This window comes from Ascaphus truei, chromosome 21 (genome assembly GCF_040206685.1).
Source record: "Ascaphus truei isolate aAscTru1 chromosome 21, aAscTru1.hap1, whole genome shotgun sequence".
Taxonomy (NCBI): domain Eukaryota; kingdom Metazoa; phylum Chordata; class Amphibia; order Anura; family Ascaphidae; genus Ascaphus; species Ascaphus truei.
The window spans coordinates 8426766-8442347 of NC_134503.1; the positions used below are offsets into that span (position 1 = coordinate 8426766).

At 51.2% G+C, this 15582-nt stretch overlaps 2 protein-coding genes across 7 annotated transcripts in view; one reads left to right on the forward strand and one right to left on the reverse strand.

Moving 5' to 3' along the window:
- Positions 1-3201, reverse strand: part of CCDC187 (coiled-coil domain containing 187) — a 56614-nt gene extending 53413 nt beyond the window's left edge. For 3 of the 6 annotated variants that reach the window (XM_075578857.1, XM_075578858.1, XM_075578855.1), the window contains exons 1-2: positions 2978-3198; positions 116-206 (exon numbers count right to left, since the gene is read on the reverse strand). In XM_075578857.1, the coding sequence (XP_075434972.1) occupies positions 116-144 (29 nt within the window). In that variant the 5' untranslated portion in view covers positions 145-206; positions 2978-3198. Of the gene's footprint in view, positions 1-115; positions 207-2977 lie in introns of all 6 variants that reach the window. The other 3 variants (XM_075578856.1, XM_075578859.1, XM_075578860.1) reach the window with 2 other exon arrangements.
- Positions 3202-13874: 10673 nt separating this feature from the next.
- The window catches only part of GPSM1 (G protein signaling modulator 1), a 150822-nt gene continuing 149114 nt past the window's right edge, over positions 13875-15582 (forward strand). Inside the window, exon 1 of the mRNA XM_075578864.1 lies at positions 13875-14193. Within this exon, the coding sequence (XP_075434979.1) occupies positions 14135-14193 (59 nt within the window). The 5' untranslated portion in view covers positions 13875-14134. The remainder of the gene's footprint in view (positions 14194-15582) is intronic.

A 15582-nucleotide genomic window follows, 5' to 3' on the forward strand; every position in this document is an offset into this window, starting at 1 on the left:
TCTGTGATGATTTGCATTACCCTGTACAGTGCCGTGCTTACTATCAGCAATGTGTAGTACTTCTATTCATATTAATGATTACAATGCACTGATAATATTCAGGATGATGCATTACCTGGCTCCTGTGCAGTCAGAGAAGCTCATGGTCAGGACCAGGGAGAGAAGAGGCTGCAGGACTCAGGTGTCAGATTCCGGGTTCTGCAGAGCTGGCACACACAGGGGGTGTCACACAGAGAGGAGGTGCCCCGGAGGGGGGGGGGGGTCACACAGAGAGGAGGTGCCCCGGGGGGGTCACACAGAGAGGAGGTGCCCCGGGGGGGTCACACAGAGAGGAGGTGCCCCGGGGGGGGGTCACACAGAGAGGAGGTGCCCCGGGGGTGGGGTCACACAGAGAGGAGGTGCCCCGGGGGGCGGGGGTCACACAGAGAGGAGGTGCCACAGGGGGGGGGGGGTCACACACAGAGAGGAGGTGCCCCGGGGTGGGTCACACAGAGAGGAGGTGCCACGGGGTGGGTCACACACGGACGAGGTGCCCCGGCGGGGGGGGGGGTCACACAGAGAGGAGGTGCCCTGGGGGGGGGGGTGGTCACACAGAGAGGAGGTGCCCTGGGGGGGGGGGGTCACACAGAGAGGAGGTGCCATGGGGGGTCACACACAGAGAGGAGGTGCCCCGGGGGGGGGGGGTCACACACAGAGAAGAGGTGCCCCGGGGTGGGTCACACAGAGAGGTGCCCCGGGGGGGTCACACAGAGAGGAGGTGCCACGGGGGGGGGTCACACACAGAGAGGAGGTGCCACGGGGGGGTCACACACAGAGAGGAGGTGCCCCGGGGGGGGGGGGGGGGGCACACAGAGAGGAGGTGCCACAGGGGGGGGTCACACAGAGAGGAGGTGCCCCGGGGTGGGTCACACAGAGAGGAGGTGCCCTGGCATGGGTCACACAGAGAGGAGGTGCCCCGGGGGGTCACACAGAGAGGAGGTGCCCCGGGGGGGGGGGTCACACAGAGAGGAGGTGCCCCGGGGTGGGTCACACACGGACGAGGTGCCCCGGTGGGGGGGGGGGTCACACAGAGAGGAGGTGCCCCGGGGGGGGTGGTGGTCACACAGAGAGGAGTTGCCCTGGGGGGGGGGGGTCACACAGAGAGGAGGTGCCACGGGGGGGGGGGGTCACACACAGAGAGGAGGTGCCCCGGGGGGGGTCACACAGAGAGGAGGTGCCCCGGGGTGGGTCACACAGAGAGGAGGTGCCCCGGGATGGGTCACACACGGACGAGGTGCCCCGGGGGGGGGGGGGTCACACAGAGAGGAGGTGCCACGGGGGGGGGGGGGTCACACACAGAGAGGAGGTGCCCGGGGGGGGGGGGGGTCACACAGAGAGGAGGTGCCACGGGGGGGTCACACACAGAGAGGAGGTGCTCCGGGGGGGGTCACACAGAGAGGAGGTGCCACGGGGGGGGGGTCACACGCAGAGAGGAGGTGCCACGGGGGGTCACACGCAGAGAGGAGGTGCCACGGGGTGGTCACACGCAGAGAGGAGGTGCCACGGGGGGGGTCACACGCAGAGAGGAGGTGCCACGGGGGGGTCACACACAGAGAGGAGGTGCCCCAGGGGGGGGGGGGGGTCACACAGAGAGGAGGTGCCACGGGGTGGGTCACACACGGACGAGGTGCCCCGGGGGGGGTCACGCACAGAGAGGAGGTGCCCCGGGGGGGGGGTGGTCACACAGAGAGGAGGTGCCATGGGGGGGGTCACACACAGAGAGGAGGTGCCCCGGGGTGGGTCACACAGAGAGGAGGTGCCCTGGCATGGGTCACACAGAGAGGAGGTGCCCCGGGGGGTCACACAGAGAGGAGGTGCCCCGGGGGGGGGGGTCACACACAGAGAGGAGGTGCCCCGGGGGGGGGGGGGGTCACACACAGAGAGGAGGTGCCCCGGGGGGTCACAAAGAGAGGAGGTGCCCCGGGGTGGGTCACACACAGAGAGGAGGTGCCCCGGGGTGGGTGCGAGAGAATCTGGCAGTTAGAGTCGGCGGGAGGAGAGGCGGGAAATGGAGCACACACTAATACACAAAAACACACAGTGCTCCACACTAATACACAAACACACACAGTGCTCCACACTAATACACACACACACAGTGCTCCACACTAATACACAAACACACACAGTGCTCCACACTAATACACACACACACAGTACTCCACACTAATACACAAACACACACAGTGCTCCACACTAATACAAACACACACAGTGCTCCACACTAATACACACACACACACCGTGCTCCACACTAATACACAAATACACACAGTGCTCCACACTAATACACACACACAAATACACACAGTGCTCCACACTAATACACACACACACACACCGTGCTCCACACTAATACACAAACACACACAGTGCTCCACACTAATACAAACACACACAGTGCTCCACACTAATACAAACACACACACACAATGCTCCACACTAATACAAACACACACACAATGCTCCACACTAATACAAACACACACACAATGCTCCACACTAATACAAACACACACAGTGCTCCACACTAATACAAACACACACAGTGCTCCACACTAATACAAACACACACAGTGCTCCACACTAATACAAACACACACACAGTGCTCCACACTAATACAAACACACACAGTGCTCCACACTAATACAAACACACACAGTGCTCCACACTAATACAAACACACACAGTGGTCCACACTAATACACACACACACCGTGCTCCACACTAATACACACACACACACACACACACAGTGCTCCACACTAGGACACACACACCCACAGTGCCCCGCACTAATACACACACAGTGCTCCACACTAATACACACACGCACACACACACACACACACACACACAGTACTCCACACTAATACACACACACAGTGCTCAACACTAGTGTCTAATTACACTGTCTAATTACAACAGTTACCTTACCGTCTAGATGACTTAATTCCTCTCTGGAACATGTGCCCCAATCGTCCCCCGCAAACATGACCCTGAAATAAAGCGAGATCCCTGTGGCTGGGTAAAGGCTGATCCCGTTCCGTTTCAGGGTGTGTATTTTGTGCAGAGATTGTGCTCGTTGTCACCACAGTTACAGACAGAGTCCTCCGGCCACAAGCCATCTGATTGATATAGTGACATGCCCAAGGTGTAAGCTTGGCACTTACCCATTTCAGTGCATACAGAAGAAGCTTTAACCGGTGTGTTCTGACATTGACCGTTTAACCCCCTCACTGCAAACTTCCTGCATTGATCACAGCATAATCCCACTTTCTGAGCATGTCCTTAACCCCTCTCTTCTCCCCTCATCAATCGCCAGTGACACCTTACGGCTTATTTAGGCTGAGGCCCCTGCTGTGGTCGGCTCTGTGTGCATTTAAAGGGGGCGAGTTTAAACTGCCTGATCGTACTCATTATCCACAGTGAGCCTGGGCCGGAACAAACACCATGCAGAATAATACTAAAAAATTCCTTATTTCGTCACTTTTATTTAAACATGCACTTTGAAAAAAAACAAACAATATTTTTGAATTTGCCCGTAGTTTGAAATAAAAAAGGGCATTTCAAACTGGCCATGATTTATGAGTGTGGGAAACTCAAGAATTGATATGGAATTGCTGTCCGGCCTCCCTGCCTCTCACCTGTCTCCCCTACAATCTATCCTTAACGCTGCTGCCAGAATCACTCTACTCTTTCCTAAATCTGTCTCCGCTTCTCCCCTCCTGAAATCCCTCTCCTGGCTTCCGATCAAATCCCGCATCTCACACTCAATTCTACTGCTCACTTTTAAAGCTTTACACACTTCTGCCCCTCCTTACATCTCAGCCCTAATTTCTCGCTATGCACCATCCAGACTCTTGCGTTCTTCTCAGGAGATGTCTTCTTTCTACCCCCTTTGTATCTAAAGCACTCTCCCGCCTTAAACCTTTCTCACTGACTACCCCACACCTCTGGAATGCCCTTCCCCTCAATACCCGACTAGCACCCTCTCTATCCACCTTTAAGACCCACCTTAAGACACATTTGCTTAAAGAAGCATATGAATAGCACTGTGGATAATCCTGGACACATGATACATAAAGCTTGGCCCCCTGCAGACGCACTTACTAGAATTCCCTCCTACTGTCTCTATACGTTCTCCTACCTACCAATTAGATTGTAAGCTCCTCGCAGCAGGGACTCCTCTTCCTTAATGTTACTCTTATGTCTGAAGCACTTATTCCCATGACCTGTTATTTATATTATTTGTTATTTATATGATGACAACATGTATTACTACTGTGAAGCGCTATGTATATTTATGGCGCTATATAAATAAAGACATACAATACAATACAATTATTCCTCAGAGTATGGAACACAAGGTAGAAAGTTATGCAAATACCTGATAAAAACAGCAGGTGGCGCAACCACACCATTAGCAAGTTAACAAGTGGGAGGCAATGGATGGGAAGGCAAGGTGAAAAAGTGCCTGCCAGTGTCACACAGAGACGTCACCGCACAGAAGATATCGGTTAAGAAAATCAGTCTATATATCAGTGACAGCAGAGCAGACACAATCAGATTGCTCCCTGAGCTGTGTCATTCACCACTATCTGTTAAGGCAGCAAACATCTCTCTCCCTGCTGGTACATGTGTGTGCACAGTGCACAGCTCACTGACCACAATCATTGAGATGCGTTCGGGTTTTTTTTGTAACAAATAGGGGACGTTTAAAATCACAAGCAGGTGCTTTCCCTGTCCATGGTGGATGGGCCGTGGGGGGCGTACCTAGGGGTGTTCTTAGGGGCGTCACGGAGCTGGTTCGCCCTCATTGGGCGAACCGTTCCCGTTACCCACGTGTCGCGCCAAGTAATCCATTTCAACTGATTTCTTGCGCAACCCGCGCCCCTTCCTGTCTCTGCCCGCGCGGTCTATGGGCGCACCAGAGACTTAGCCTAAATATCAATCTATCAAAGTACTTGGCTCTGTGAATCAGTTTGTGACTCAGTGAGTGTCAGTAGGAAGAGTAAGGGGTTAAGAGGCGTACTGATTTAAATGGAATGTACATGTATCACATGTATCTGTGTAGCTGCATGCTATCTCCCATCTGCCACATCTGGCAACATTGTCCTGTCATCCCACTACCCTAAGGCTACGCTTATAGTGCCGGCGACGCGACGGTTGCTGGAAAATCAAATAGGGGCAATGTAGTCTTGGAATATGATTGACTGGGCAGTTACAAGGTTAAATTGGTGCACTGCTAGAGAGAGGGTGGGTCGCAAGAGCCGGAGCCTATCAGAAGGGGACGGGAGTTGTCACTTTAGAAATGCTTCCTACATTAAAAACATTAAAAATGTCCTTAAAACATTTTTTTTTAAAATTATTATTAAATGCTACAAGTATTTTCTCATAGTACATAACTGATTTAGGATGTAGGATATTGCTTGGACTGCTGCTTTAATGCCATTCTCACTCTCGGCACATACGTTCAGTTTGAAACCCAGGATAGGTGATTAGTACCATTCATATCATTGATGTATATAGTTGTCACAAAAATAATGGAACACAGTGTGTCCTATAATGGTCCTATAATGTCCTATAATGGTCCATGTATGATATTGACTCTGGTTTAGGTATGATGAAGAACTCTGGGTTTCCAGCCCGTTGAAGCAGGTTTAATAGGAGCGTGTATTGGTCTCAGCAAATCCGCTCTCTCTTGATTCTGTGGCGTAATCAGCGTCCAAATGGTTGTGATACGCTCATTAACTCTGCCTCGGATGGGTGCATCTGCATTGAGAATGGTCTGTGTGTAGGAGATAATACCATTTCCACTTATCGCAGTGTGATGGTGCAGGCTCCCCAAAACATCTCAACGTTTCCCAGTTCTCAGGTAATGTCATTATGTCAGGGAGAAAACGTTGCTATGAACCCAGCGTTTACACTTCATTCATACTGAATGTATGGAGGGAATAAAAACATTAAGGAAAACGGTCAAAATCTCCCTGCTACAAATCACCTTTCGACAGCTCTACGCCGGATTAGCAAAACAATTCCACGTTCTATTTCACGTTAAGCGGTGATCTTTCCTTTCCCACCAGTGTTGCTCCAGTTCTGCAGATGGAAGCCTTGGTGTTATTATTACATTAAATAACAAACTACATTCATGTATTAGTTCTCATGTCTGGTCTGGTTGGGGAGTCCTCAGAAGACCCTCATTAAACCCATTAAACCCATTAAACATACCACTGCAATTTGTTTTATTTTGATATCACACATCACATATATCTCACCAGGCACTTGATAAGATAATACAAAATGTTAAATAATTTGATTGTTGAAATGTTAGCATCTGTATTATTTATATTCATGGTAAGGATACATTTTAGAAAGGGGTAAAGCTTTCCTTTAAACATTATTTCTTGCTAGATATAATAGCACTTTTAATAATTATAATAATAATAACTTTATTTCATATAGCACATTTCACTTCTAAGGCCGCATCCATGGATAGTGCTTGCGGGCGGAGGCGCGCTTACGCTCGGCACTGAGCCCCTACAGCCGCAATGAGAGCGGCTTTAGTAGGGGCTCGCCTACGCTTCCGCAAGCGCGCGGAAGCGTAGGTCTTAGGAAAATTTTACATTTTCGCGCTTGCCGGAGCGCAGGGCCGGTCACGTGAGTGGTTCGCCCAATGAGGGCGAACCAGCTCCGTGACATCACTGGCCTGCCCGCCGACACGCCCCCGACACGCCCCCGGATGGCAAGCATTATCCATGGACGCAGCCTAATAGAACACAGACAGGAGTATAAGCTTCGTGCCTTGCATGTTATCAATATTGCACTCAATGTTAAAAATATATATATCTCCACTCCAGGGAAATAATCAACTCATTAATCTGCAAGATGCTGAAAATGCCATGCGTGTGTGTTGTGGTCTGGGGACAACAGTGCATATTAAAACAGCAGAAAATATTATGCAGCATTGTACAGCTGCCAACATTTCCAAGAACTCTGTGACTCATATTCTTGGATGATTCAAAGATAGTACACACAGGAACTGCAGTCAGATATTTTGTTGTAGGCCACGATTTACTTATTTTTGGGGGAGTATTTTGACATCTCTGAGAAGTATTCTCAAAGCATCCAATGGGTATGCGTCTTGCTAAATTCCCATTGTTTATTTATAAAATGTTTTACCAGGAAGTAATACATTGAGTTACCTCTCGTTTTCCAGGATGTCCTGGGCAAAGAGTTATGATGACAAATAATACATGGTTACAAATATAGTTACATAAGTGAACAGGGTATACATTATATACAAGACATTGCATGCACAGTTAAAGATAATATATATTATAGGCGTATATAACAGTTACAGACCAGATTAAACTGTGAGACCGCTTTAGTTTTGAAAGAACTTAGACTGGAGGTGGCTGTGAGTGTCTCCACATATAGGAACTATCAACATTATAGTGTCCAGTATGTTTGCCAACAAAGTAACGCTATTCACAATACTCTGCTTGGGCACAAGTTTATCTGGAATACCAAACAAAGTTAAGGGATGAAATAGGGACTGGGTGTAACCCTGGTGAAGGTGATCACCAGATTTTAGAGGTCAGTGTGTTTCTGTACGGCCTGTCCCTAGCCCAGAGCGTCTCCTGCCTCCAACTTTCTACAATGAATTACTATACAACCCTGAACAGGAAAGTGCTTATTTCATTATTATGTTGTTTTTGTTTATACGAGTAAAGTTTAGTATTGCCTGTGTTTATCAACAAAAAAAAACCTGCATGTAACCCTTTTGTTTTACTTCATTTATTGTAACACTGAAATATATACATTTAGTGTGGATCTACTGCTTGTTTTATTCCCTCTGTGGCCCCTACTCAGTCTACCAAGGCCTTGCTTATGTCAATGTAAACGCCATTCACTCAAATGGAAGTTGACAAGGGAGATGGCTTCACAGTTTATTGAGTAGGGGGGAACATGCTTCTCTCCACTTCTATCACACAGCAACAAAGAAACATGAGTGTGATCACTTTGTGGAACCTGCTTTACCACTAGTGGACCATTTGGTTCAGAACCCCTGTTATAAACCACCTCAGTGGATGAAGAGGTGAAGAACAATGTTTAGAATAACACAAGTACTGTGGGAACCGACCCTGTACTAGAATATCCTTTCCGGTGGCAAGCAGATGTCATGAAAAGCCACTGCAGGTCAATTGGCCAGTTGGAAAACTTGGGCTGGTGTCATGGTACTGCAGACCGTGCGGAGGCGTCCGTGTGGAAGCAGGAGGGGGCGCGCTGTGCGTGAGAAATCAGTTAAACTGATTTCTCAGCGCGACAGACAAGTCACGTGAGCGGTTCGCCTAATGAGGACGAACCAGCTCCGTGACGTCACTGGCACCCTAGACACTCCCACGGACGGCGCGCGTACTATGGCCAAAAAACGCACCAGCTTCAAGCGGGTGACGTCACGGCCGTGCACGCCTCAGCAGGGGCGAAGGCACCATGGCCCCAGCCTTAAGAGCATGAGCAAGGTCTCGGCGTCCCCACACCGAATTAAAGTGAGGGTTACAGCACCCCGTATCCCCTTTTTTTGAGCCCGGGTGACCATTTGGCCATTATTGATCATTAACTGCCATTGTACTCTAATAAATAGTCACCATGGAGATGAGCTTATAAAGGGCATATATTTTTGTTAATATCATATTTCTGCGTTTTTAAAAAAAAAAATTGTGGCACATATATCACTTTTTGAGTTACTGAACCTTGACATTTATGTGCAACTAGTCTTTATGTAAAAGAAACAAACACACACACACAAAAAAAAAAACTTTAGGCTTTTATTATCAAGTATAAGACCAGGAACAATTATCCTTCAAAAAGGCCACTTCTACACACAAAAAGGTAACGGTAACCTTTTATATCTCTGCAAAGAATTCTGGAAGGCATCCCAGCAGTTTTGTGTTTCCATGGCAACGTCTTTCCAAAGCATTGTCAGTCTCAGATGCATTCGCAGGAATCAATGTGCAAGCCTGAGCTGGGAAATACTCATTCTGTTGCTTTTGTCTGTGCAAGTCAAGTTTCTGGGATTATAATGCTAAATCAGTGGGGCTCAACTCCAGTGCTCAAGGTCCTCCCCCTCCCAACAGGTCAGGTTTTCAGGATATCCCTGCTTCAGCACAGGTGCCTCAATCGTTGATTGAGCCATCGGTGCTGACGCAGGGACTGATTGAGCCACCTGCGCTAAAGCTTGGATATCCTGAAAACCTGTCCTGTTGGGGAGGGGCTGGAGTTTAGCATGCCTGCGCTAAGTGTCTCCACTGAGGGCCATTTCAAAAGTAGTGGTACTGTGATTCATGGCAGCCGGATGCAGTTATGTTAACAGTGTCACAATTAGATACGTCTACACAGTTCGATGCATTTTTTTGGGGGGGGGGGGGGGGGGGGGGGTTTGACCGCAAGATTTCTGCAAAATAAAAATGACAAGTTGGCACTGGAAATAAAATAAAAAGTATATATATATTTTTTCCTATAGCTCTATCATAAAATCTGCATTTTTCCTCAAAATAGAAACCGACTGGACATTTTTACGGTTGAGTATGTGACCAGGATAACCAAACTCAGCTATATAAAGGAAAACAGAAATATTCTGGAACAGCGAGGATGCAGGAACATGCAGGCTGAGGATGCAGGAACATACAGGAACATGCAGACTCAGGATGCAGGAACATGCAGGCTGAGGATGCAGGAACACGCAGGCTGGGGATGCAGGAACATGCAGGCTGGGGATGCAGGAACATGCAGGCTGAGGATGCAGGAACATATAGGCTGAGGATGCAGGAACATACAGGAACATGCAGACTCAGGATGCAGGAACATGCAGGCTGAGGATGCAGGAACACGCAGGCTGGGGATGCAGGAACATGCAGGCTGGGGATGCAAGAACATGCAGACAGGATGCAGGAATATGCAGGCTGGGGATGCAGGAACACGCAGGCTGAGGATGCAGGAACATGCAGGCTGAGGATGCAGGAACATGCAGGCTGGGGATGCAGGAACACGCAGACTGAGGATGCAGGAACACGCAGGCTGAGGATGCAGGAACACGCAGGCTGAGGATGCAAGAACATGCAGGAACACGCAGGCTGAGGATGCAGGAACATGCAGGCTGAGGATGCAGGAACATGCAGGCTGGGGATGCAGGAACATGCAGGAACACGCAGGCTGAGGATGCAGGAACATGCAGGCTGAGGATGCAGGAACATGCAGGCTGGGGATGCAGGAACACGCAGACTCAGGATGCAGGAACATGCAGGCTGCGGATGCAGGAACATGCAGAATGGGGATGCAGGAACACGCAGGCTGGGGATGCAGGAACATGCAGGCTGAGGATGCAGGAACATGCAGGCTGGGGATGCAGGAACATGCAGGCTGAGGATGCAGGAACATGCAGAATGGGGATGCAGGAACATGCAGGCTGAGGATGCAGGAACATGCAGGCTGGGGATGCAGGAACATGCAGGCTGAGGATGCAGGAACATGCAGGCTGAGGATGCAGGAACATGCAGGCTGGGGATGCAGGAACACGCAGGCTGAGGATGCAGGAACATGCAGAATGGGGATGCAGGAACACGCAGGCTGGGGATGCAGGAACATGCAGAATGGGGATGCAGGAACATGCAGACTCAGGATGCAGGAACATACAGGAACATGCAGGCTGAGGATGCAGGAACACGCAGACTGAGGATGCAGGGACATGCAGGCTGAGGATGCAGGGACACGCAGGCTGGGGATGCAGGAACACGCAGGCTGGGGATGCAGGAACACGCAGGCTGGGGATGCAGGAACACGCAGACTGAGGATGCAGGGACATGCAGGCTGAGGATGCAGGGACACGCAGGCTGAGGATGCAGGGACACGCAGGCTGGGGATGCAGGAACACGCAGGCTGGGGATGCAGGAACACGCAGGCTGGGGATGCAGGAACACGCAGGCTGGGGATGCAGGAACACGCAGGCTGAGGATGCAGGAACATGCAGGCTGGGGATGCAGGAACACGCAGGCTGAGGATGCAGGAACACGCAGGCTGGGGATGCAGGAACACGCAGGCTGGGGATGCAGGAAAACGCAGGCTGAGGATGCAGGAACATGCAGGCTGGGGATGCAGGAACATGCAGGCTGGGGATGCAGGAACATGCAGGCTGGGGATGCAGGAACATGCAGGCTGGGGATGCAGGAACATGCAGGCTGAGGATGCAGGAACACGCAGGCTGGGGATGCAGGAACACGCAGGCTGGGGATGCAGGAACATGCAGGCTGAGGATGCAGGAACATGCAGGCTGGGGATGCAGGAACATGCAGGCTGGGGATGCAGGAACATGCAGAATGGGGATGCAGGAACATGCAGGCTGAGGATGCAGGAACATGCAGAATGGGGATGCAGGAACACGCAGGCTGAGGATGCAGGAACATGCAGAATGGGGATGCAGGAACACGCAGGCTGAGGATGCAGGAACACGCAGGCTGGGGATGCAGGAACATGCAGAATGGGGATGCAGGAACATGCAGACTCAGGATGCAGGAACATACAGGAACATGCAGGCTGAGGATGCAGGAACACGCAGACTGAGGATGCAGGGACATGCAGGCTGAGGATGCAGGGACACGCAGGCTGGGGATGCAGGAACACGCAGGCTGGGGATGCAGGAACACGCAGGCTGGGGATGCAGGAACACGCAGACTGAGGATGCAGGGACATGCAGGCTGGGGATGCAGGAACACGCAGACTGAGGATGCAGGGACATGCAGGCTGAGGATGCAGGGACACGCAGGCTGAGGATGCAGGGACACGCAGGCTGGGGATGCAGGAACACGCAGGCTGGGGATGCAGGAACACGCAGGCTGGGGATGCAGGAACACGCAGGCTGGGGATGCAGGAACACGCAGGCTGAGGATGCAGGAACATGCAGGCTGGGGATGCAGGAACACGCAGGCTGAGGATGCAGGAACACGCAGGCTGGGGATGCAGGAACACGCAGGCTGGGGATGCAGGAACACGCAAGCTGAGGATGCAGGAACACGCAGGCTGGGGATGCAGGAACATGCAGGCTGGGGATGCAGGAACATGCAGGCTGGGGATGCAGGAACATGCAGGCTGGGGATGCAGGAACATGCAGGCTGAGGATGCAGGAACACGCAGGCTGGGGATGCAGGAACACGCAGGCTGGGGATGCAGGAACATGCAGGCTGAGGATGCAGGAACATGCAGGCTGGGGATGCAGGAACATGCAGGCTGGGGATGCAGGAACATGCAGAATGGGGATGCAGGAACATGCAGAATGGGGATGCAGGAACATGCAGAATGGGGATGGAGGAACATGCAGAATGGGGATGGAGGAACACGCAGGCTGAGGATGTAGGAACACGCAGGCTGGGGATGCAGGAACATGCAGGCTGAGGATGCAGGAACACGCAGGCTGAGGATGCAGGAACATGCAGGCTGGGGATGCAGGAACATGCAGGCTGGGGATGCAGGAACACGCAGGCTGGGGATGCAGGAACACGCAGGCTGGGGATGCAGGAACACGCAGGCTGGGGATGCAGGAACATGCAGAATGGGGATGCAGGAACATGCCTAAGCTGCTGTAAAGCCCTATACTTCATTGGATTCAAGGCTTTGTTCCATTTTTAGGATCCCATTGTGTCTGTCTCGAGCAGACTTTTAATTCCTTCACGTTATTAGCTTCTACCACGTCATCTGAGCGGCGCTTCCATGAGTGTGTGACCACTTCAGCAAGGCAAGGTCAAGGTCGAAGGGCAAGGTCACCTTCCAGTAGTTTGGTGGAAGACTTCATGCTGTCAGCCTGCTGCCGTGCGGCTGCGCACTGTACATACAACTCCTTTTCTAATGGAAATATTGCAGCATGAAGCACACATGCCTCTCTCTTCCAGCCCTGACCTCTGTAAGCAGGAATCCGCGGTATAACCACACATAGTCACGGTTAAACGTGCAGGACAAGTTAACCCTTTCCGTGAGATGAATGGCAGGCCAGAAAAGACCAAGTCTGTTAACCCCTTGTGTTGCCGGTGGGGGGCCGGCAGTGCATTGGTTAAAAGCCCAACTCCTGATTTAACCCGTTGACTGCTGAACCGGTTTTTTTCATTCTCCCTACAATGACACCGGTTCTTTCCCCAAGGTTCTTCCGCCACGGAAGGGGTTAAAAAGCAGGGAGCTGGGTGGGTTAGCGCCGGCAGACCATAGGGTTTTAGGGGTCATAACCCCTCCCCCCCCCTGCAGCGGCTATCTGGTCATAATCCTCATACCGTCACGGTTTCCTATCACCCCCCCCCTACTCTCTCCCCCCCCCCCCTACTCTCTTCCCCCCCCCCCTACTCTCTTCCCCCCCTACTCTCTCACCCCCCCCCTACTCTCTCCCCCCCCCTTCACCCCCTCTCCTCTCTCCCCCCTGTCCCCTTTCCCCCCCTGCCCCCTCTCTCTCCCATCCATCTGCCCTCCCTCTCACCCCCCCTACTCTCTCCCCCCCTTCACCCCCTCTGCCCTCCCTCTGCCCTCCCTCTCACCCCTCTGTCTCCTGCCCTCCCCCTTCACCCTCCCCCTTCACCCTCCCCCCGTCTCCGGGTTCCCCGTGGCGGAGAAACGTGCAGCAAGTTGCACCAGACAGAGAACGAGCGCAGGAACAACGAGGCTCGCCTCTGTTAACGCCGGCTGGCAGGGACGGGGTTAATGGCTGGGCAGCTGTTGCTGCACCCTGGACCCATTCACCGAAAGCAGCCAGACAGCGAGACACACACACACACAGACACACGGCCAGGGCCAGCAGCAGGAGGGAGGGAAAGCCCCAGTGACACTCCCCTTGCAATACAACCATTGGGTGACATCACAGACAGGGGGAGTGCTCTGCTAGAGACTTTATTTGTAACATACATCACTTCCTAGCAGCCATACTATAACTGTGACATTATTCAAGGGAGCTGCCCAGCCCCCGTGACCACTGGATTGGGGCTGGTATCCTGGACGCTTTCCAGAATTGCTCCCTTCCCCTCCCTCCTCCCCAAACTGTGATTGCAGGAGCTGCACCAATTCATGGATTCACTGGCTAACAATGAGCAGCAGCATTCTGCAGCCAGAAGACTTTATTCCAGGTATGTTGAGCATATGCTGCAGGCAGATTGCTGTGTTGTAGGGAGGCATTTGCAAATGCACATACATGTCCCAACATTGGTTGAAATGTTGCATGTGGAATGCCAGTTTCTTATGGTAAGCAGCCACCCTGTTTTACTCACACGTGTGTGCGTTACTGGGCTATTTATCAAAGTCGACTGCAAAAAAAAAACCAAAGGAATATTTTTTTTTTTCTTTCATTTTTGGTGTGACTTAATTATATGCAGATAATATTACTCCGCCACGGTTTATTCTGAGTTGCCGGTGTTATATATCCAACCCCCCCCCCCCCCTTACATTTTAAGTAAATTGGCTGTAAAAACATCACATCTTTAGTGATGTATGTATATCTTTATATAACGCAGACGGTGTGTTCAGCGCTTTACCAAGACAATACAGTACTGTGAATTATAATACAATAAGCGTAGCAAAGGCAGACAATAGGAAGGGTAATCCCTGCCCCGGAGAGCTTACAATCTAAGTGATATGTTCTGAGACTCGGAGACAGCAGGTGAGGGAATAAGTGCAGTAGGTGGCAGTGCTTGGCAACAGCGGTTGTTAGGAGAGACTGCATGTGGGATAATAGCCATGAGGGCAGGCTATTGGGATGCTTCCTTTTTAGAGGTGAGTTTTAATGCTGGTCTGTAATACATTTAGATAGGTTAACACCATTAGCAGGGGAGAGGTGGCCAGGAGGCGTCGCTGGGAGCAGGTGTGTAGATGCCTGGCTCCAGAATCAGGAGAGATCCCCAGTTTTTTGTAATTTCTGCCGTCCCTGCAAAATACATTTTTACGGGAAGAGTAATTGTGTAAAATAAATTTGTTACCCTTTTTAGGTCCGAAGGTGTGTGGCAGGCTCTTGTAAAGGTGTTAATCTGTAGTGTCTGCATATGTGTTTATGTTCTTTTTTTTATTCGTATGGCGCCAACATTCCGCAGCGCAGTACAATGTGGGGCGGAAAGACCAGAGTATGAATATGACCATAAGTACAACCAGTGCTGCAGAGGACTGCAGCACATCACTATGTCAATTAAAAGGGCACAGCTGTTTGACATTGAAAGAGTTTGCTGCTTAACTTTTCTCCTGGCCCGCCTTTATTATTCAGGAAACATCTGACTCTGCTATTTCCCAGCACCTGTACAATCACAAGCCTGATATATTGAATCCCCTTTCTGCCAGAGCCAATGCATTGCTGGGGCCACTGGCAAAGATGGGTGGGTGTGCAGTTGAAGGGCATGCACCAAGCCTTGTGCCTGAGTACCAAACCCTGATGCTAGGGTAAAACCATGTGGCCTCTCTTTCCACATGTGGCCTCTCTTTCCACCTATCTCTGTAACCTGAGTGTCAAGAGCTGATATAGATATCAAAGC